This window comes from Amaranthus tricolor, chromosome 17 (genome assembly GCF_026212465.1).
Source record: "Amaranthus tricolor cultivar Red isolate AtriRed21 chromosome 17, ASM2621246v1, whole genome shotgun sequence".
Lineage (NCBI taxonomy): Eukaryota > Viridiplantae > Streptophyta > Magnoliopsida > Caryophyllales > Amaranthaceae > Amaranthus > Amaranthus tricolor.
Window position 1 is genome coordinate 19,525,297 of NC_080063.1, and position 23,041 is coordinate 19,548,337.

The 23,041-nt window shown below is 32.0% G+C and overlaps 3 protein-coding genes across 4 annotated transcripts; 2 read left to right on the top strand and 1 right to left on the bottom strand.

Moving 5' to 3' along the window:
• The first annotated feature begins 777 nt into the window (after window positions 1–777).
• On the top strand, window positions 778–5,836 carry LOC130803903 (polygalacturonase QRT2-like). The gene is made up of 9 exons (XM_057668132.1): window positions 778–1,379; window positions 1,723–1,857; window positions 2,536–2,700; window positions 2,890–2,910; window positions 3,119–3,326; window positions 3,890–3,971; window positions 4,156–4,267; window positions 4,507–4,623; window positions 5,239–5,836. Exons 1-9 carry the CDS (start codon window positions 1,056–1,058, stop codon window positions 5,467–5,469), a joined length of 1,395 nt encoding a protein of 464 aa, XP_057524115.1. The 5' UTR covers window positions 778–1,055; the 3' UTR covers window positions 5,470–5,836.
• A 6,954-nt stretch (window positions 5,837–12,790) lies between these two features.
• On the top strand, window positions 12,791–16,921 carry LOC130803926 (uncharacterized). Its single transcript, XM_057668159.1, has 7 exons — window positions 12,791–13,068; window positions 13,160–13,281; window positions 13,462–13,514; window positions 13,665–13,728; window positions 14,686–14,728; window positions 14,828–14,875; window positions 16,565–16,921. Exons 1-7 carry the CDS (start codon window positions 12,991–12,993, stop codon window positions 16,712–16,714), a joined length of 558 nt encoding a protein of 185 aa, XP_057524142.1. The 5' UTR covers window positions 12,791–12,990; the 3' UTR covers window positions 16,715–16,921.
• A 187-nt stretch (window positions 16,922–17,108) lies between these two features.
• On the bottom strand, window positions 17,109–23,001 carry LOC130803918 (uncharacterized). Of its 2 annotated transcripts, XM_057668152.1 has the most exons (7): window positions 22,644–23,001; window positions 21,088–21,469; window positions 20,547–20,743; window positions 19,944–20,091; window positions 18,730–18,883; window positions 18,445–18,511; window positions 17,109–18,350 (listed from the first exon to the last, which is right to left on the bottom strand). In XM_057668152.1, the coding sequence occupies exons 1-6, from the start codon at window positions 22,700–22,702 to the stop codon at window positions 18,486–18,488; spliced, it is 966 nt and encodes a 321-aa protein (XP_057524135.1). In that variant the 5' UTR covers window positions 22,703–23,001; the 3' UTR covers window positions 17,109–18,350; window positions 18,445–18,485. The 2 variants fall into 2 exon arrangements, with proteins under 2 accessions (XP_057524135.1, XP_057524134.1); XM_057668151.1 differs by having other exon boundaries at window positions 17,110–18,511.
• Between the last annotated feature and the right edge of the window lie 40 nt (window positions 23,002–23,041).

Sequence of the window (23,041 nt, forward strand, 5' to 3'; positions counted from 1 at the left end):
TTGTTTATTCGTCTCAATACAAAGATTAGTTATATAACCTTTTCATAATTTTTAATTATGCACTATTAGAGATGTTAATAATTGAATAAGTGTATCGGATAGAGCGTATAAAGCAAATAGGACATTACTAGCGAATTAAAAGAAGTATTTTTTCTATTAAAAAAACTTAGTAAGTAAATGAAAAAAAATCCATTTTATTTTAAAATAGATTTTGAACCAGCCCAATCAAATGATTTCATGATAATACGATCTTAATAAAAAAAAATTTGTCTACATATTTTTCCCATTTCCTACGGGTTGTCTATTTAGTATGGAGAACCTAATTCTTTTATGACAACGCCCAAATTATTCAAATTGTTGACCAACAATCACATGAGGGGCAGACCTAATAATTGACCTTATTCATCCACCTTCTCAACAAACCAAATTAAAATGTAATCCTTATCTCTTACTTTTCAAACTTTCCTATTATATTTATTTATGATATAATGTTTTATGAATTCTATCACATCTTTTTTTAATTATTCGGTTGAAAATATCTTTATGATAAATATTTTTTATCCGATGCAAGATATTATAACAGTAATTATAATTTGAATTTGTAATCTCTTAATATTTGACTTTATTATAATGAGGAGTGAAAATTAAATTATATACTTTTAATCATAATTATTAAAATTCAATTTTTAAAAGCTTTTAATAAAAATATCAATTGTTAATTAAATAATTCCATTATTGTACTACTATATATGTTTGAAGTTTGTACATAATCCAAACACCAATACATGACTAACAAAATAGAGAGGAATGAAAGTGATTGAACATCCACTTTTTTGGTTCATTCATTGATTTGCTTAGCGGGCATATTATAAAGTCTTCCTTCTCACTACTTATTTTAATAAAACCATCAATCTTAAAACCTCCCACTTTTAGCCATAACTTTGTTAAAAAAAAAAAATCACCCCCTAAATTTATCTTTCAAAATAATTTTTCAAATCAAATACAGTCTACATCATTAATACGTACTATATTTAATATACAAATTTATCACAACAATGGCTCGAAAATCTCATCTTCTCATATTTTGTTTTACCATTTTATTTTCTTCAATTTTCCCAATTTGTCACTCAAGCTATTTTTTAAAGGAACATGAAATTAGGAGTCAAAATAAATATTATTCTCCTAGTAATGATATTGAAGAAAGTTATAATGATGATCTTGATCCACAAGAATTAGCCAACTATGATAAGGTGATCATAGAACGCATTAAGAATTCACATCAAGCTCAATCAAAAGCCCTTATCTCTTCACTTTCATCTTCAAAGATTGTCAATGTTGAACATTTTGTAAGATCAAGAAAAATAAAAGATGATACTAAGGTAACTTTTTTTCTTTTACATATTTGTTTAATTGGGTCAAAAATCTCAACTCAAATCCTTTTTAAATTAGGTTCAAATCAAATAATAAATAGGTGAAGTCAGTTTTTTAGGCCTATATCTATATATGTGCGATGAATAAGAGGTTGAGACAAGCTATGCTGAATAAGTTTAACCCGTTTAAGCTTATTTTGTATTTCACAAAATTTGTCTGGATCCATTTTTATTTAAGCTCGGACCAACTTGTATCCAATTCGTTGCACAAATCTAACTAAAACATGTAAATTTATACAGAACTAGCTAATTACAATTTTTTTTAATCCGATTCTAATTTATATGTGAAAAGGCCTTTAATGAAGCTTGGAAGGAGGTTTGTTCAATGAAAAATGGTGGAGTTTTCCTCGTGCCTAGAAACAAGAGGTATATTGTGAAGCCAATCAATTTCACTGGGCCATGTCATTCTCGTCTTATCACAATAAAGGTACCGCACAAAACTTGTTTGTACTCCATTCTTGCTTTAATTAGTATTGTTTGCATAAGGACAAAGAAAATGACGGTGTATATAATAAGTATAACATATTCTGAAACTTAAATTATTAGCTGAACTTAAATTATTAACTATAAGTTATACAATTTGTATGAGATTGTTTTATCATAAGATATGTCAATACAAGGAGTAAAAATTATATATATTTAAAAAACATTAATTTATTTAATTAAACTTTAATAGACAATGCAGTTTATGAAATAATAAGCTTAGTTTTAGTAATTATAATTTATAACCACTATTATTATTTGTTTTGTTTGTTTTTTAATTTTTAATTAATTAGTCAGGAGTCAGCCCGACCATTAATAAGAGGTCTTATCTAAAAATTAGTTTTAAGTTTTTGTTGATTTGATTTTTAGATATGGTTTTAGAAGTCAAAACGTGATAATGAGTTACGAGTTCGAACCTCATTCACACCTTAGCACTATATATGAGAAGAACATGAGTTTTATCTATACTTCGAATTTAGAAATACTCGTACAAAAGGACATAATAGAATATTTATACTATATATATACCATATTATTTATTTTTAATCATTAACTTAAGTTTTTGTTACATACTTGTATTACACAAAATTTAACATGTGTGAGTATTTTGTGTCATATTTAGATCGAAGGAACAATTGAAGCGTCGTCAAACATGTCAGATTATTACGATCGATATCATTGGCTATTATTCCAAAATCTACGGAACTTTAAGGTTGAAGGTAAAGGCACAATTGACGGAAGAGGTCAAATATGGTGGCAAAATTCTTGTAAAGTCAACAAAACTAAGGTACATTACTATATTATTAGGATATTAGGATTTAAGACTATATAATAATTTCTTATTTTAAGTCAATATTTCAAAATAAATATTTTTATAATTCATAAATATGAATATCTAATAATGGTACTCTATCTACTCTCTGTGTATTTTCAAAATTCTAATCATATTTTCAAATTTTATCATTTGTTTTTGCAGCCTTGTCTACACGCGCCTACGGTATGACTTATTTTATATATAAACTTCGTTATATAATTTTTTCATTTGAATTATATTATATTCCCGCAATCTCAATTTAATCAAATTTTTCTTGAAAAAAACTTGATTTTCTTAAAAATGTGCGAAATGAGATGAGGCGACGAGGGAGTATACATATGATAAAAAGAAAACTAATTATTAATTTTTTTTGTGCTAATTTGATGTTTAGGCTCTAATCTTTTTGGAATGCAAGAACTTTATAGTGGATGGAATACATATAAGAAATCCACAACAAATGCACATAAGTTTTCAGTATTCTTCTGATGTAAGAGCTTCTAATTTGTTCTTAAAAGCACCAGGAAATAGCCCTAATACAGATGGATTTAATATTAATGCCACAAGAAACATTCATGTAACTAAATCCTCTGTTAGTACAGGTAAGTCCAAATTTTACTTTTTTTTTATTCGACATTTTTCAATAATATTCTCTCTTTTTTCAATAATAAATAATGAATTATTGAAAGGTTTCCTTAATTATATTGTTTGTAAATTAAAATTTAAAAATTGAGGTTAATCTTGCATCAATATGCTGATATATATACTCTTATGTCTTACTTATTTTGCACTATTTTTTTATTACAATGTGAAAATTTTTCGTCTAAATATATAAATTAAAATGAGTAGAATAGAAGAGTATACAATATAAGGACAAAAAACCAATAAATAGGAGGCCTTGAGCGATTACTTACTTTGCTCAAGCATTTGACACCCCTCTGAAAAGTCTATATTTTAAGGCAGTTATGATGTATGTAATCAACATGTGCATTACGCTAATTATAATCTAACAATCTTAATATTAGGGTGATTATTATTTATTATTATTAACTTAAATACTAGTTTATTTTATCATCAAAAACTAAACATGCATTTAGACAATTGTATCTTCCTAGCAAATTTATTTGTGGCGTATTTATTGATAAATTTTTGTTATAAATTATAGGTGATGATTGTGTATCAATAGTAAACGAATCAAAAGATGTACATGTATCAGACTTGATATGTGGACCAGGCCATGGAATAAGGTGCAAACTCATATTCTTGCTAACTTATTTTCAATATAGAAGACATTAAAAATTAATTTACATTATATTTATTTTAATTATATTACTTGATCTTTATTCTGAGTTGTTTTTACTCCTTTCGAAATACATATAAATAATAAGAATATTTAGTAGTAATTATATCGAATGCAACATTTGATTACAGTATTGGAAGCTTAGGCAAAAACCATTCTAAGCCGGACCATGTCTCAAATGTACTAATAAACCATGCCAAAATTTCTGGAACCACTAATGGAGCGAGGATAAAGACATGGCAGGTAAAAAAAAATTGACTACTAACATTTTTAAAAATATTTTTCTAATTACTACTAATATATTTATTTTTTGATATATATATATATATATATATATATATATATATATATATATATATATATATATATATATATATATATATATATATATATATATATATATATATATATATATATATATATATATATATAGGTAATTAGTTTAAATTTTGAAGTAATTAATTTTGTGACTCTGGATACAGGGAGGACGAGGATACGCAAAAAAAATTGTATTTCAAAATATCGAATTGCATAATGTTAGCAATCCAATAATCATCGATCAATATTATTGTGATCAGAAAACACCTTGTCCTGAGCAGGTAATTTACAAATTTAGTATTATATACATTTGTGGCAATTTAATAATATTTATTTTTCTTGTTTTCCAAATTTTATAATAATATAAACGCAACATTAGGAAAGTTCTATAGAATTACTGATCTCAAAGTAGACGACCATTATTATAATGCAATCTCAAATACTCATCATTTTAATATGAAATTCAAGTGATTGGTTTTTCTTAGTCATTAAAAAACAATTAAATTCAAAGTTAGTATAAAAAATTACAATTATATTATTTATACGCAAATTAATAATTAATGATAAATAAAATATTCATAAAATTAATATTGAAATTCGATAAAAAAATATATCAATAGTGTATATAACATATCTTGGATGTTGGAACTTCAATAATAATAATATGGTTGAGCTGGTTCCTTGGTATGACATTAGAAATCAGCATGCCGAAATGTTATTGGGTTAAAATCTCATCTAGTTCTTACTTTAGGTAATTATCTTATCGTGAGATGTAAGAAGGATATATATATATATATATATATATATATATATATATATATATATATATATATATATATATATATATATATGTTGTATTCGTAAATTTTAATATTTTTTGTTGTGAAAATGTGCAGAAAGAAGCAGTTCGTGTAAGCAACATAGTATACAAAAATATAAGAGGAACAAGTTTTACAGAACCAGCCATAAATTTTAATTGTAGCGAAACTCATCATTGCCGATCAATTTTGATGCAAAATATAAACATTCTCAAGGAAGAAGTAAAGGAACCAGCAACAGCTGATTGCGAAAATATTGAAATATTCTATAGAAGCATGGTTTCTCCAAAATGCTTTCAAGCATCTTAAATACTCCTTACGTTCCGTTCTTTCCCATATAAAATGTGGCTTTTTTAAATTGAGAAAAATTAAGAAAATATTATTTGTGTAATCTTTTGCTCAAAAAATATACACATGAAAATTTAGTTTATATTTACTTTGTTCACAAATTATCATTATTTTAAGGATGTAAAATACTTCTGAGTTGGACAATAATAAAATTTGCATCACTAACATTGTTACATTTGATTTTAAAGCTCTGATCAAAAGGTCAGTTGTAGTAAATTTAGTGGGATAGAAAAGTACAATAAGACGTATATAATTATACACAAATATATGTAAGTGTATTGTAAGTATTTATTGAAATAATGAAATTCAGGGGTTTGATTTTATTTAAGTGTGGATTTGCGAATCTAGCCTTAAAGTTTTTTACTAACGTCGTCTATATATTTCTTTACTGTTCAATGGTTTAATATATCGGATAGACTGATGATAAGTCTTTACTATTCATTATCATCATTATACCCAATGTTTCGATTAGAAGTAGGGTCTGAGTAAGACAAGATGACGGACAATTCATATCAGTATTCGCTTTACATAGAGAACTAGAAGAAAACAGTCGATTTTACCCCAAACATGTAGGATATAGAAATTTGTGGCTCGTTTACAAGTCATTTTTTTTAGTATCGTGACTCTTCTTTACGTCCTTATGTATTGTTTGTCCAAATATATACTACTTGTTCTTAGTAACTCTTTATTTCATTCCCACATGGCCATTTCTTATAATTAATTAAAATTTAGCGTAATAATTTAAATAGTTAATGGTTAGATTATGTTAATACATTATTTATCAAAAATATCACTTTTGAATAAAATAGCAGTTTACGTAATGCTTAGTGGCATTGTAATTGTTTTTCAAAACATTATAACATGTAACTTTACAAATTAAAAGTAATGTTTGAAGATTTTATCAATTATTTTTCTAATTGGTTATTGTTGAGTGTGGGGATTTAGATAAGAAACGTATGTCTAAAAATTAACTTTGTGAATACGGCCGCTAGCCCAACGCTTTTCACTTGTGTCAAATCTAGATGTGTAACTATTACAATTATTTGTACTATTGTACATGCAAAATTTTTTAACTAATTGTATATCTATTATAGTTATTTTTACAACTATAATTGTATATAATAAATGCTCGAAATTCAAGAACTCAATTTTTTTAGGACCCTTGTAAATTATCACACTTTTAACCTCCTCTCAAATTCGATCTGATGAATTTATCGTAGTTTTACTATCAATTAACACTTTTGAATCAAAATCATTAGTAGTACTGGAGTGTTAATCACATCATTCTTTACAATGCCACTCAAATTGAAGCTTGTTGGACCCACTAATTCATTTAGAACATCGCCCATAATAGCATTGTTCTTTTCAGCTGTTTCTTGAAGTTGTAGAGCCAACTCTTACCCCCACACTACATCACCCATTGATGGACGTTCGCTTCCATGATCACGTACACACAACTCCACAATTTCTACGAACTTGTTAAAACACTCGGGTGCAATTTGGCCTTTTAAATTCGGGTCTACAAGTGTGTGAATGTTCGTCTTATTTTTACAATGAATTTTATCCCACGTTGCTAAGTTTACCTCTTCTTTGAGGAAAGTCCAATCCATGGGCGAACGAGCACATAAAATCTCTATCAGTTGTTGACAATAAAAGTACTCTGGATCTAAATACCCTATACTCCCTTTAACAATAGTTGTTACATGGGTATTGAAATTGTTCTCTTCGTGCCTAAATCCGATCTTTGAAATGCCAAAATCAGATACTTTCGCGGTATAATCCTCATCGAGGAGTATGTTTGTGGACTTTAACATCTCGATGAATAATCAATTCTCTTAATCCTCTATGGAGATAATTTAAACTGCGAGCAGATCCTATACAAATCATCAGTCGTAACTTTTATGACAATGGCGTGTTATTATCAACATTTTTGATCGAATTCTTATACTTCAAATGATCTCGAAGTGTACCCTTTTCCATATACTCGTAAACAAGTATCATCTCACCCTCCTCGTCACAATAACCGATCAATGATACCAGATGAACATGTCTTAGTCTCGAGAGCAACTCGATTTCAGTATGAAATTCGCGAACACCTTGCTTCGACATAGAATTAAGCCTTTTGATAGATACCACCAGAAATAAATAACAAAATGGCGACGACACTTATGATCGCCATTTGATCGCTAAATTGGCAAAAAGTGGTCTTGGCGATGGCTAAATGAAAATCGGAGGCCTAAACGTCGCCTAAATCATGAAAATAGGGGCGACGACCTGGCTACAGCCCAGGTGTCGTCGCCATTTACGTTTTTGGGGGCTACAGGCTGGCTACGACCCTGGTGTCGTCACCTGCTTTCAAAAAACATTTTGTTTTTCATTTTATGATATTCTACCCAACCAAACAACTAAGCCCTTATTCGAAACCCGAATTCGAATCCAATTACCCCACACATCAAATTATTAAAGTTTCTAACAACTATTGCAGTTGAGGCTTGAACCCTTGACCTCTAAAATCAAGGCACAACCCTCCATATGTTACTTTTATATTTATTACCTATAATAACTTTTACTTCAATATTTTTTTATAACTTATTATTATTATTATTATTATTATTATTATTATTATTATTATTATTATTATTATTATTATTATATAGTTAGTCGTATTGTTTTATTAGTTGTATTAGTATATTATTAGTCGTACTAGTGTAATATTAATATATATCATTAATTGTATTAGAATATTAATACTCAAATTATAATATGAGTGTTAATACACTAATACGATTAATAATATATCGTATTATTGTATTATTAGTCGTATTAGTATAGTATTAGTATGTTATTAATCATATTATTAGTATATTATTAGTTTTATAGTTGTATTAGTGTAGCATTAATATATTATTAATAGTATTAGTGTATTAGTATTTATTAGTTGTATAGTCGTATTAGTGTAGTATTAATATATTATTAATTGTATTAGCAATCTGTCTTATTGAATATTTTTGTTTTAAGTCTATCTTATTGAATTTTTAATTTTTTTTAACTATGTAGTCTTTTTAAAATTTTGAGTCTTACAACTGAAATAATAAAAATAGCCATTCAGTTTTAATTTCTAGAAATATCATGAATAAAAGTTAAATAATAAAAGTAGTTATACAAATAATAAAAGTAGGCTTGCGTAGATATAAAGGTTTTTACTTTGTTATTTTTATAACATGTTATGTACAAATAATAAGGGTCATAGTCTACTTTTTCTTTTATTATCCTCATATTATTTTATCATTTTCTTTCATTATCTTTCGATTCAAAATCACCGCTATTTATTTTTATTTTCACAATTTTACTTAATTCATATTTTCTAAAATTACGAAAAATATAAAAATAAATAAGACATCAAAACTATAATGCTTTTAGCTCCGCCTTTGCCAACACACATGGCGGATTCAAGGGATATCCCAGATAGCCGATCGAAATAAAGTATCCCATAATAGTGCTATTCAGACTCGATTCTGAGCATCTAAAATTTAGGGGCGGAGCAAAAATTAAAATTGTTTTTAAAGGCTCTGTGCAATTTCATATATTTTTAACAACTTTACATCTATATATACTTAACATATACTACTTAATATTAAGACTCTTAATTTTTCAAAGTCCTGTACATTCAAATATGTTAAATATGTTCAAAAACTTCCCTACTAAAATCTTTGCTCCGAGCCTAAAACTACAACTAATAACGACAAAAAGAGAATCACTTAAAGTGTGTTTAGGACGCAAGGCAAGCACGAGAGGAACCTTGGTGCCATTACTTTGACCAAATAAACTAACAATATAATCTCTATACAAAGCTTTTGCAAATCCTCCGCTGATTTCCCACGTATCAACTTCTTCTGCCAATACATCATTAAACAATACTTCGAATATCCTTTCTAAATTCCCATTCACTTGTCGATTTAGCTCACAAAAATGAAGCCTAATCAAATAATCAAACCCAGAATCCACCTCTAATCTCCAAGTCAGATTCATCTTCACACGAATTAGCGGATTTTTGATCAATCCTAGTGTACGAACAGTACCATATACTATTTTCAGTGCTGAATATGATGGGGTTTCGGGTGTATACGAAATTATAGCTAAGTTTCCATTTATAGTTATTGGAGTTGATAATTTACATCAACCCGGTTGTATTGTATTTACTTCTCCATTCTGCTATATATAGTCTCATGTATAGCATAAATAAGTAGATTTCGTTCCTCTCTGTAAAGCTATCAATCTAAGAGCCTGATATTCTTCAAATTGTTTTGTCATTTTATCATGGTATCAGAGCATGCAGAATCTTGTTGATGTCTTCTCCCAATCTTGATCTTCTTCAAATCCTGATAACTGATGTATGCATTTCATACTGTATTTTTATGCTCCTTTCCCTTGCACTTTATTGCATTTTGATGCGTGATTTCGTATTTTCCATGTGGTTTTACGCTTGGTTGGAGTTTTGTGTGTCTTTGATTATTTCAGGCCATTTTACTCTACTCTTGTATTGGAAGCGGATCACTCCTGAGCATTAGAATGCGTGCTTCGAGATTTGGCAGAGTTCGAGACCGCATTACGACACTTTTGTGAGCTCACGGGCCCATTCGGACATGCTTTTAGTCCCGTTGAGCCTCGTTTGTACTTTTGCCGCGTTCTCATGAAGAAAAGTAAGCACAAGATGATGGGCCCGGGCGGGTATTTTCATACCCGGGTGATTTCAAGCAAGAAGTAGGAACGTAAGATAAATAGCCCCTAATCCTTTCCTTTTTACCTTTGTTTCAAGGAGACCAACAAGGCTAATATTATGCAAAGAAAGAAACCGAGCAACCTCAGATTGTTTATTCACCTTGTTGAGCCCCCTAACATTTCAAGCACACATGTTAATCATTATCATGGATGAGGTCAGCCCCCAGTGCTATTATTGAATTTCCATAAATGTCATGCTCTTCATAATTATTCAACTCCTCTAAGGCCTTAAAACCATTCCCAATAGGGACAGACACAATGTCCTTGGCACTCTCCAAGACCGAATAATCATCATTAGTAAGGGGCGCAGCAGCAACCTGTAACACAGAAGGGTTCTGAGCCACGGATGTAGGTTCATTGGCCACCTGTTTAAAGGGTTTTTTTATAGGGATGGAAGCCATCAGCATCCACCTCAAGATTCTTTATAGGCCGAGGCTGTCCCTGTCTGCAATCCGCCACTATATGGCCAAATAGGAACACTTACTACACCAAACAGGGATCCATTCATATTGAACAGGTTGAGAGACCAATTCATCATGTTCATTTAAGAAAAATAACTCCTCTGGAAAACCCTCATTAACATTCATCTCAACTAAGACCCTAACATACATCAATCTAGTCTTAGTAATAGTAGCATTATCAATCCTAAGGACATTACCTAAATTGGCCACAATATTCTTCAAAACAGAATCTGATCAGTACATAACATCCAATTTCGACAACTTGACTTATACAGGAACAGTGGTAAGGCTGGACTTTTCATATGAAATGTTAGGGACCCAGGGTTAAACAAGGAATGATTTCTTGTCAAAAAGAATTTCATTCATATTGCAAGCTTTCTCCTGGTCATCTTTAGAGGTAAAACGCACTAATAAAAATCTCACGGTTCACCATACCTTTCTTATCAATCTCCTGATTCTTCTATATTCTCTTAACAAAACCCTCAACAACATGAAGGGGAGGATTAGCACTGATGATATAGCAACGCAATAGAATTTTCTCAAAATTTAATTTCATTTATATATATGTTTAAAATATGGAGTATTAATTAATAAGAATTAGCGTATTATAATTAGTATCACATTAAGGTTCAAGTTGGGTTTGTAATTTGTTGGACCAACATAGAGGAAACCCAAGTCCAAATACAACAGTTGTGTTATGACTTTCAATCTTTGTGATCTCAGTTATTGCCTTATCACAAATTATTATGAGACTCGGGCTTTTTGATAAACGCATTAAAAATAGAGAAAATTCTAAAAAACTACCTTTTCTATACATGATTTTGCAAAAAACTACCTTTTCTAATTTTTTTTGCAAAAAACTACCTTATGTAATGTTTTTGTTTGCAAAAGACTACCTCTTAACGGATAGGTTAGTTTGACCGTTCAAATAAACGGTTGACTCTCACGTGTGACGCACGTGACCATGAATATATGAACATCTTCATTCCTGCTTTTCAATTCAGTACTGCTCTTCTTCCCAGTTTTACATTTTTATGTCTGTTACTTTAAAAACATTGCGGAATGATGAAGAGCAATGATTATATGATGAAGGGAATAGCTCTGTTGTGTTGATTTTGTGCAATATGTTAAGTCGCACACCACGTGTTTGATGAAATGCTTCTATGAAAATTTTTGGGATCTTTTGTTTTTCAGATAGCCATTTAAATGATTGCTGGCTTTGTTCTCGAGAGCCCCATACTCCCATTGAAGTGATTAATGGTTGGTTATTCTGAACCACTCGTTCTTGATGATAAGGTAGAACTTATGTCCAGCTTAAGCCATTGAGGTCCAAGTGCCTGATGCTTTTAGGGGCATCAGTTTCATCTTGTGCATTCAAGTCAAGATCTCCACTAAATGAACTGAGTTTGTAGTTCAAATTATTGTGCTGAAATGTGTTTTTCTCAAGCTCATCCCGTGTATCTCCTCCAATCCCAACACTCATAGACAAATCATTGCAGGCTCCTTCCACTCAGAACATCATTTTGTCTGTGTCTTGCTGTGTTGTTGTAGGGAAAAGCATGTTAGCGTGGTCTTTTAGATTTTCATTATTATCATTTCCTTTCAAGAACCCGGAATCATTATAAGGTCTTAGCCCTAACTCACTATTTTGCATATCTGGCTCTAATTGCTGAATTCTATCACAGGAGGTTAAGCAACTATCAATCGAACAATTGCCCATCAGTTTGTGGGGTTGGATTTGCTGCTTAGGGGTTATCCCCTGCTGTTCTTCTGAATTGAAAAGCAGGAATGAAGAAGATTTGCATATTCATGGTCACGTGCGTCACACGTGAGCCGTTTATTTGAACGGTCAAACTAACCTATCCGTTAAGAGGTAGTCTTTTGCAAACAAAAACATTACATAAGGTAGTTTTTTGCAAAAAAAATTAGAAAAGGTAGTTTTTTGCAAAATCATGTATAGAAAAGGTAGTTTTTTAGAATTTTCTCTTAAAAATATATGGGCTAAATAACCTAATATACAAATTAAAGAGAAAATACAAATATTATATTTTTATTTTGATCTCTTCAATAAACAGTCTCTCACAGGAGTCGGTGATACGATGCTATACAAGTACCAGTAAGTAACAACTAACAAGTAGGATTAAATTTTTGTTATTCAAACCACATTTATAGATTTTTAGCCGCCATTAGACCTCCACAAAACCTTCTCTGAATCCTCTTTTTTCTTAAATAAATCAATAACATGAGCAAACAAGGTCCTCCAAAGCACCAAAACAAATTCGCATGGAAACCCAATGCCGGTCGCAAAATCAATGAAACGGTGAGAAAAATTATACATACAAAACCCTAAATTTTTACCCTTTTTATTTAATTATTTTATATAAATTTTTTTGGGTTATATTAAAATTCAGGAACCAGGTGGGAGATTTCGACCTTTACCAGAAATTAATGGGGTGTGTCCTCGTTGTAGAGATCAAATTGAATGGAAGCGCAAATATGGCAAATATAAACCCTTAGTTGAACCTGCTAAATGGTTAGTTTTTTATTCTTTCTGGGTAATTTTTGTGAATTTTGATTTATGGGTTTTGATTTGTATTGCTAATCAATAATGGGTGTGATTTAATTTATGAATAAGGGTTTTGATTTATATTACTAATCAATTATGGGTTTGATTTAGTTTGTGATTTATTGGGTTTTTGTTTCCTTTTTTCAGTCAGAAGTGTTCCAAGAGGGCTGTTCGTCAAGCTTACCTGAATTTATGTCCCGGTTTGTTTTTGCCCTTTTGTTTTCATGGCTGGATTAATGCATTATAATTACTTTCGAAAGTTTAGATTAGGAAAAAGATTCAAACTTGGCTGTTTGAATTGGGGATGACAAGTAAAAAGATTGAATTTTGATCTTTGGATTTGATTACAGGTTGTGCTAAAGATCAGGGTGTTTGTGCTAAGTGTTGTAGTCGTGTGGATCACATTGTTGGAAGGTTTTCATCTTACTTTTGTTACTTCGACTTGAATTATTATTTTTCTATCATCTTTTTGTTGATTGTAATTTGTAAGTTACGCTATGTTTGGATAATAAATTAGTTGATAAAATAAAGGAAAGGAAGGGGAAGGATGGGAGGGGTAAGGAGGGAGAGTGCATGTTTAAAAGGGAAGGAAAGGAAAAAGAAAGGAAATTGTGTTTTCTCTTCAAATCTTTCCCCTTTTGTTATCAAAGTTTGTCTATGTTTTTCTTTCAAATCCCTCCTTTCCCCTTTTGTTATCCAAACAATGGATCCTTTATCCTTCCAAATCCTTTCCCTCCATTTCTCTCTATCCAAATATAGTGTTAGTGTCGGTGAACTACTTTGTCTAGAATTAATAGTCGTCTTTAGCTTAGTTTGAGAAGGCGTGAGGCTCTCTAAAGTCTAATGGGCTAACTATCGTCACCCTAGGCGCCACATGAAGGCACTGCCTTTGGTTGTGAGGTGCACCTGAAAATCATAAAGTAATTAAATTAAAGACCTTATTATATAACCAAGAAAAAACCTATCAGACGGAAAATAAAGATAAAGAGAAGAGACTAAAGAGAAGAGGATTGGAGAAAACATATCGCCCATATCAAATGTGCTTTGTTGGAGATTAAGACCAAAAGGAGTTTTAAGGTGCTCGAAGACACTCACCTTAGGCTCTATAACGCGCTCATCTTAAGGAATCGTCTTGCCTAACCTTACCAATGCGCCTAGCCCATCAACCGCCCAAGGGTCATGGGGGCCTTAGGTGCACCTAGGCGAGCTTTTTAAAACTAAGCTTGATATTGTAATTTGAGTTGGTGCAACGACTATATTCCAATGGAGATAGTCTGTAGGAATGTTTTTTGTATGTTAGAACAGAGTAAACTGATGGGTTTTGCTGCCAATTGTACTGTTCTTCCTATGAACTTCCGGAAACTTGTTCAGGAATGCTGCAGAAGTAGAAGCTGAGCAGAAGCGGCTCGAAGAGGTATTGCTTTTGTCCTTACATAAGAAATTAAGAATGTCGGAAGCTTAGATTGTATAAATTGTGATGGTTTATTGTTTGGTTCATAATTTCATGATGCAGGCTATAAAGAATGCTCGCGAAAGGGATAGAAGGTCACTGCTGCGTGCAGTAAGTTATTGTCTTTCTGTTTCTTTGTCATTTTAAGTGTAGCTTTGCTGTACCCCTGTCGTCAAGCTGAAATTTTGGTTTTGATAATTTCTCTGAATTATGCCTACCCGCTCCCAAAATTTTTTGTATGGATGATTCTAATTAGAGTGTTCAATGTGCGGGCCGGGGCAATTTCTTAATGGGCCAGGTCATGTTGTTTTGTATAGCCGGTCGGATTGGGTCAATAGTGCATTTGACTCGGCTCGATCCAGCCCATTTATGTAAAACTATTAATTTTTTATTAAAAAGTGAGGAGTGATCATTAAATGGGTGCAGCTAGCAAATATTTAATTTCTTTAACAACTCTTATATCTTTTTAATCATAACTGAATATTTTTTGGCTCAATCTCCTAATTGTCATGCTATTATGCATTATAATTATGCATGTCCTCTCTCTCTAGGAATAGCGGTAAAAGGTTAGTCCAAACCGTTCACAATCATGATTAATTATACAGTAATAATGAACAAAATATGTCATTATTATTATTGTTGAATTAAGCAAAAAAATATTGAAAAAAGACCAGCAGCTAGCTTGCCGAGGTTTATAATTTTCCAATTGGTAATGGAGCATGTGTAATAGTAGATAATATGTCGACCTGTTAAAGTCTGCCCTGACCCGCTAATTTTTAAAATTGACCAGACCCGATAAAAGCCCGACCCTTTTAAAAATTCAGTAGGCTTGAACCTTTTAAGATGGGCCGGGTCACGGGCTTTTAGCGGGCCCCACCCCATTGAACATTTCTAATCCTAATGATATAAATTTGCTGTGACTGTATAATGATCTTGGTTATCTTCAAGAATTTATGACCCTGAACTCGAAGTTAGGAACAAGTGAATAAAACTTGAATTGAGTTACAAAAGAACCAAAAAGTCGACCATAGATTTTGAGGCGAATATAATGAAAACATGAAAGATATTGTAATATGCAATTAGGCATACGGTCTTAGTTTGAAAACTTAAAGTTCCTCGTATTTTATTGATGAAGTGAATTGTGGTGGTGACGGGTGAGAATGCCTAGAACTTACGAATTAGGACTTGGATTTTTCCATCGTCTTATTGCTTGCAAAATCAATTCCTCAATGAAATATTGTGAAACATCAATACTCGAAGTGCGAGTAATACTAGTTTTCTTGCATGATTAGCAATGAGATGTGAAAATTTACTTGGGTGCCTACTCATTAAGTTAGTGAACAACATCATGGGAGAATATACCATTGCCTTTTGTGTTCATTAGTTTGACATGAGTACTTTGTTGTTTGTTGCACCTTGGAAATCTCAAGAATTTTACGGCATTTCGTTGGGGCGTATACTTATAGCTCTTTGGTTTCGAATTATAATGGGTTACGATATATTAGAATGGACCAATAAGCTATGTGCACTTAAATATGTGAAACTGTAGATGAAATTTGCTTTTAATTGTCAACCGAAAACATCCTCTTTGTTATCATTAACAAGTATAAGGTTGTGTATATCCGACCCCTCAAACACTGCTTAGGTGGGAGCCAGTATAAGGTATTGGGGTAAAGGAATGATGTCATCGTATTTGCGTAGCCAATTTCTAGTTCATCTTCTATTGTTACTTTGCTGTTACTCTATATATTTGTTCGAAAAAGTGATCTTTTCTCTTTTTATCTAAATGTATTGCAATAGATGAATAAGGATAATAAGCCTAAAGGAAAGACCCCAACCATCCAAGAGGGAAAGGTTGACGGTCTGTTCTCTGCTGAATCTCTGGAGGAATATGCGGATTTGAGCAGAGATGAAGATGATGGTGATGATAGTGTCGACGTTTGCAACTGACGTTTTCATTAGGTTCCGTCCCTTCAAGGAATTTTGTGATGACAATACTATCGTTGATCGGTTGAGTTTCAATTCAACTATATTTTGTCGTTCTTTTCACTGAACGATGCTAAACGAGTCAAAGTGTATGGTATTCTATCGTGTGGATGTAATAGACTGTCTTATTGAATTATAAACCAAATATTCAATTTGATTTTTTTTTCTCAATTACTCCCTCCTATTCATCTTAACTGTTTCATTTACTTTATATACTTATTCAATGCAGTTATTCGATTCTTGATATATCGAGTTATATATAATTAAAAATTATAAAAAGTTGATATTAATAATCTTTAAATTAAAACGAATCAAATAAGATTTCACATGATTATGTTTTAACTTATAGATTACTAATAAAATACAGTTTAAGAGTGATAGATGAATAGTGTCTTAAAAGTAAATGGGACACCTAAGATGAATAAATAGGAGGGAGTATTACTTGTTGGTTTCCAAAGTCCTTGTGCAACTATTTCCTAATTTGGACCTGGTCCAAGATCTTCTTTTTAAAAAATTTAGATTCGGATCCACGAGTCTATTTTTAAACTCAAATTCAAATCTATGGATCCAAGGTTTGGTTCAATTTGTGCAAGCTTATTTTTAAGTATGATTGAATTTCGACTCATATTACGGTAGATATTTAGACTTTAATTAATAATGATAATGGAGTATAAACTATTAATTAAAATCTAAAATGCATTTGTCGACAATATACGAACTATAAATGTCCTCAAAATATCAACTTGATTCCAAAAATTTATTTAAATAAACAAAAGTTTCTTAATAACATAATCCACTTATAAGACTTAGCCTACAATAGGCAGTAGCATTCGAAAGTGCAGGCGTGCAGCTACGGCCTTATTTTTGTGCAATAGGTTCATATTTCATAATAATTTACTTTCATATATATACATGATTTTTATTATTCAAAATAAAACGCATCACTTAGATCTACGGATCTGAATCCAATTTTTAGATCCATCAATATATGAATTTGGATCCAACGGGTCCAAATTAAACGGATCTAGCTTCACAAAATCAGGTTGGATCTAGGATCCGCTGCCTTCCCTACTTCAAGCCTAAGCTGCGTGACCGGATAGCAGGATGCAAAATGTTGTTTGAGCTCCACAGACATATCCAACTTCCACAGGAAATTTCACAAATATCTTGAACATCTATAGCCAAAATAGTTTCTCCGTCTAATAGATGTAACTAAAGAAATACGATGGTAAATACACATTCCGAAACAAAAATGAATAACGTAACAAATGTTTCTGTATTTTTCACATGTTTATCATGAATCAATCCCAACAAAAAGAAGGAATGTATACCAAAAATGAACTCATCTTACTACTTCCTAGTATCAGTACTTGACAAGTCCCAACTTCCAAGGAACTATTTGTATGTAGTCAACTAATCATTCATATACAGAAAAATGGCTATTGAATGTCTCCCAACTTTCTAATCTACACTTACAAAATCAATGATCGCATCCATTTAAAAAATGTGCCATGATCGGTTATTCACATGAATGTTGGGTTACAGAAACGATGTCTAGCTAAAAACAATTTGCGAATCCAACGGACTTTAATAATCGTTCCTGGATCATCAGAACCGAAGTCATGAAACCAAGTTGTAAAAGAGTGGCCAAAAGTGGCTAAAATCTTAGTCATTTCGAGTAAGCTGAATCTTACATGGAAGATGAAACAGTCAGCAAATATCTTGTCACGTATATCTAATCCTCCTTTGCACACAATCGCTCTGCAGAAAATTTCCGAAAAAGGGTTCAATTTCGATTAACAAAACAAAATTAGACATCTAGGAAAAGGAATAGGGCGAAGATTTTTCCGAGGCGGTATTAACGGCTGCCAGATATTTCGGAGGAATGTCGTCCAACCGACAAAAATTGTGTTGGCAGCATTGAACGCCGCTTTGGAAACATCTCCTTAGTATTCGAAGTGTGAGATATGAATCCATACTGAGATATTCGTAAGCTAGTATCATGGACGTTCCCCAAGCAGACATGCTGAAGAATCGAGGACCTAGTCCTCTATAAAGACCTATCCAACCCTCATCTGAAAGTAATTTCTTTACTACTTGAACTGCATTTTGTCTGTTTTCTTGTCCCAGTGCCTGCAAAATCATGCCAAACAAGGAACATCAGAATCATACAATTTCCGATCGCAATGTCAAAAATTGGCTTGACAACCTAACACAATCAGGAGCCTATTATACACTATTAATTTGTTCTTTGAGTAATCAATAAAGAGGTTCATTTGTGATTGACAAACGAGCAAATGAAGATCATGCACAAATTACAAGCCATCCATTTCATATCCATTAAGATTACACCAATCAGTGAGTCAAAAAAACCGACAGGACTCAAGACACAACACAGAAGGGATCAAAAAAATCAGCTTGCAGCATCACATCAAGCGAACTACAGGTACAAATGGCCTACACATGCACACCTATCCTTAAAACATTTTTCTAGAAAAATGATGAATTCATACAATGAAATAAATAGCACTAATGAAACTGTGCGAGCTTGCCCCAGCTTTTAGTAAGGTTGTAACAAAAGATTTGTGCAAGTTACAAGTGAGTTTTGCAATAGATAAGCTGCTCAGTTTCCGATCTAAATTTTCAGCTGGTTAGAAGAGATTATATCATCATGAGTTGTACAATTATACGATATTCTTTGGCATCACAAGGTTTGACAAAATCTAGGGGACTCCTACTATTTATCTCATTTGGTTTTGTATACCTACCAATGCACTATAATGTGATATCTACAAAATTTACATTGAGACGAATTAAATAAGATCTTACTTGACTATATTAACTTATATATTAAAAATAAAATACAAAATAAGAGTGATTGATAAGAGAGAGTATACTCTTTCAAGATACATGAATCATGAAGATAGAGAATTCCTATAACCTTTATATCCCTTTCCATGTATGGCCTACCGATCTAACTAAATCTTTTTAAAAATAAGTGGAAACAGAATATCAAAATTCCCATCACATTAAGGTAACTTAGATCTAAATATACCCACAACAAACACGTTAATAATTACAAAATGCTAAAAGATGGCAATGACGCATGAATTTGAATGAACAAAATGCACGTAAACCACAAATGCATTTCATAAGAGAAGAGATTAGCACAAAGAAAGGAGGCAGAAGTTACCTGAACTTGCAAGCGAGTCTTGATGGTATCCAACGGAGTTGTGATGCACGAAGCTGTAGCACCAGCAACAACACCCCCAGCAGCTTGAACACCCAGAATTTCCCCTAGACTTGGAACCTCTTTATGCTCACCTCCATATCCTAAAAGCCTGCACATTTAAAGACAAGTGTTATAAAAACAACAAGAAAGCAAGCATAATTTTACGTTGTCACACTACAACGCTGCTTTTAAGTTCATGTAATGTGTGGGTTTAAGTTCTTGACTCGTACAACTGCCTCTCGAAAGCTTGTAAAAACTATCACATTTCGTTGTAATATTCAAAGTTACAAGCTATACAAGTTTTACGTCAACATTTCACCACAAATTACCTTTTTTCACATTTATGTACAATCTTGCTGTACACTAATAGAATATTCTGAACAAGGATTACAAACACAGTGCAACCGTCTATAGAATACATGATACGGAACACCATCAAAATCTACATCTGCAACTACTTGGCATGTGTGAGTGGCACATGGACCCATGACATAAATCAAAATCTAACAGGATAATCACAAGTAGAAGTTCATGAGCACCATACACATTATATTTATATCTTACCTCCAGAATAAGCGTTGACTAGATCCATAACTGGCCCACCATACAGCACTGGAAGGGGAATATGTGATCACAGATAGACCAAATCCCCTATATAGTCCCCGAACACCATCAGCCTTAATAATCCTACGAAAGACATCAAGACCGCCATTATATGTTGCATAGCCTGAATATCCTTGAACCATCAACTTTTGGCTAATCTATTTCCCAAAAAGACAGAGAAGTCAAAGCGCATGGTCAGATTTGCATATAAATTAATACAAAAAAGCATTAAAAAAATTTCTTCATATGAACAATGCTATGATCATAGTACATAAGAAATTTTGGACCATTGAAGTTTGGCCCAAAGATAAAGAAATATGGCAGTAAGGTTTAAAGAAAATAGATTTGTTCACACTACTTGCATCGACTATCAGATGATCATAACATCTTTAGCATACAAGATGATCACAGCCTAATTAGATACTCCCAGTGACTGAAGAATACCATGCAAATATCCAAAAAATTACTGCTTAGTTACTGCAGCTAATGCCAATATACATACCACGTCAATTGGAACATACACAGCCTGGGCACAGAGTGAACCCATCATGCCAGCAATCCCGTTTGCAATGGCTGCTTGTGACGGTTCAGACAACTTAAGTGGTTCAACCATTCGGAAAGCCGCCACCTTTGTGGTCTCCAAAGCAGTAAGGAATATAATCCTTGCTGGAACTGCACCAGTGATGACTGTGCCAAAACCTCTGTACAAACCAGCTACTCCATCAGATCTCAATATGCTTCTGGCAACTGAAAATGCATTTCTATCGGCAATATCCTTGGAAGCAACCTGGAGTCTAGTCTTCACAACAGAAACAGGATATAGAGCCACTGTGATCCCCGTAAAAAGTCCAGCTCCAACAACATAAAATTTTTTCTTGTCAAGTCTGCAAATAAGTAAAAAATATCGTCAATTAAAGAACTAAACAGAACAAGTTAGGATGACAAATCTAATAGGAAATTATCGTTAATCAACAAGTCCTCCAATGCATAAACAAAGAATCCAACTGCTACTTTGACCATTATGGTATTCACATAACAAAGCGTTAATATTCAAATTTGAAACCCGCCAAAGTCATGTAATTCAGGAATATGGTTGTTCCTCCAATCATGAAGGATTCCATCAGAATTAACAGCATATGTAATATTAGGATTGTTTAGCAATCAAAGAAATTCATCAATCATGTTCGTTACTCCATTATTCAAACTAAGAACAAATTCGCAAACTAACAAACCATATTTCAAGACTAACAACAGCAACCCTGTGAGAAAATCCATAACATAACTTGCTATCAGAAATAAGGGGCACCGAAATTCAGAATAACCCAACAAGCATACATAACTCACTCCCATCTCAAATCCTATATCCAAAATTCAGTTTACCGTTGCCACAAGCGAATACAAACTTGGTTTATCTTGTCACATTAAAATGGACAACTATTTTTTGTTCTTGACACTAGTACTATTTCGAAAATCCGAGGACTCGATAAATTGAAGTAAGGTTTACTTAGAACGGATTTCTTTGTTCTTGACACTAGCTTGTGACAACCACAATATCACAATGCTAGTTAGTTCTTTCATTCAAAACATTTTCTTAAACCCATAAACATGAGCATTTCCTAACTTCTAGAGCACCATCAATTCATTTACAAGAGAAACAATTTGATGAAGAATCTTTACAAATCGAACAAAATGAAGAGTCACTTTTAACAAGGGTTCTTTAAAAAATCAACAATTCCACCAAATGCAATCTTTTTCTCACCACTAATGATGCAAATTTAATGTACAAAACACTAACATTTATAATATTAATCAAAGAAAACAACAAATAAAAAATCTTTACAAATCAAACAAATCAAAGAGTCACTGTCAACCATCTAAGCAAGAAAAACTAAAGACCCCACAAGACAAAATTCACTAATCCGACATGAATTCATCAAAAAATATACAATTCCACCAAGATCAATCTATTTTCACAATCGATATCGTTACATTAATGCACAAAAAACTAAAATCTATGACATTAATTAAAGAACATAATTGCTTGAACAAACAACTTACTTGTCCCAATTAATCTCTGTTTGTCCAAATGACTGAGGTCTAACACCAGATGACTCCATTAAAATGTAAAATTGGGGAAGAGGGTTTTTTTCCTATAAATATAGTTGTTGAATAATTACAAGAAAAATGTTCAAAAATGGAAATTATAATCGAAATTTCAAATAAAATTTGGGGTTCAAAAGCAATGAATGAACATACTTTTCAAAGATGTATGAATTTAAGAAGAAAAATAAAAAGTGCCCATCAATGAACGATAAATCAAGAAGGAAAATTGTTGTATTCTTGTTCTTTCAAATTTTGGTCTTGTTTTGAAAAAAGTTGGTTTGTACCGGAGAAAATTATTTGATTAGGGTTGACCAAGAAGCGTGCTTTTACCCTTTCTAAAACTATTGTTAATA

What these genes read in the sequence shown, in the direction of transcription:
- LOC130803903 (XM_057668132.1), top strand. Translation starts at nt 1,056, where the DNA reads ATGGCTCGAAAATCTCATCTTCTCATATTTTGTTTTACCATTTTATTT. An exon ending in GTAAAGTCAACAAAACTAAG is followed by an intron (nt 2,701 to 2,889) that starts GTACATTACTAT and finishes TTGTTTTTGCAG; the next exon opens with CCTTGTCTACACGCGCCTAC. An exon ending in CGAGGATAAAGACATGGCAG is followed by an intron (nt 4,268 to 4,506) that starts GTAAAAAAAAAT and finishes CTCTGGATACAG; the next exon opens with GGAGGACGAGGATACGCAAA.
- LOC130803926 (XM_057668159.1), top strand. Translation starts at nt 12,991, where the DNA reads ATGAGCAAACAAGGTCCTCCAAAGCACCAAAACAAATTCGCATGGAAA. An exon ending in GTGGATCACATTGTTGGAAG is followed by an intron (nt 13,729 to 14,685) that starts GTTTTCATCTTA and finishes AAACTTGTTCAG; the next exon opens with GAATGCTGCAGAAGTAGAAG. An exon ending in GAAGGTCACTGCTGCGTGCA is followed by an intron (nt 14,876 to 16,564) that starts GTAAGTTATTGT and finishes GTATTGCAATAG; the next exon opens with ATGAATAAGGATAATAAGCC.
- LOC130803918 (XM_057668152.1), bottom strand. Translation starts at nt 22,702, where the DNA reads ATGGAGTCATCTGGTGTTAGACCTCAGTCATTTGGACAAACAGAGATT. An exon ending in ACAGAGATTAATTGGGACAA is followed by an intron (nt 21,470 to 22,643) that starts GTAAGTTGTTTG and finishes ACTTATTTGCAG; the next exon opens with ACTTGACAAGAAAAAATTTT. An exon ending in TGTATGTTCCAATTGACGTG is followed by an intron (nt 20,744 to 21,087) that starts GTATGTATATTG and finishes TTTGGGAAATAG; the next exon opens with ATTAGCCAAAAGTTGATGGT.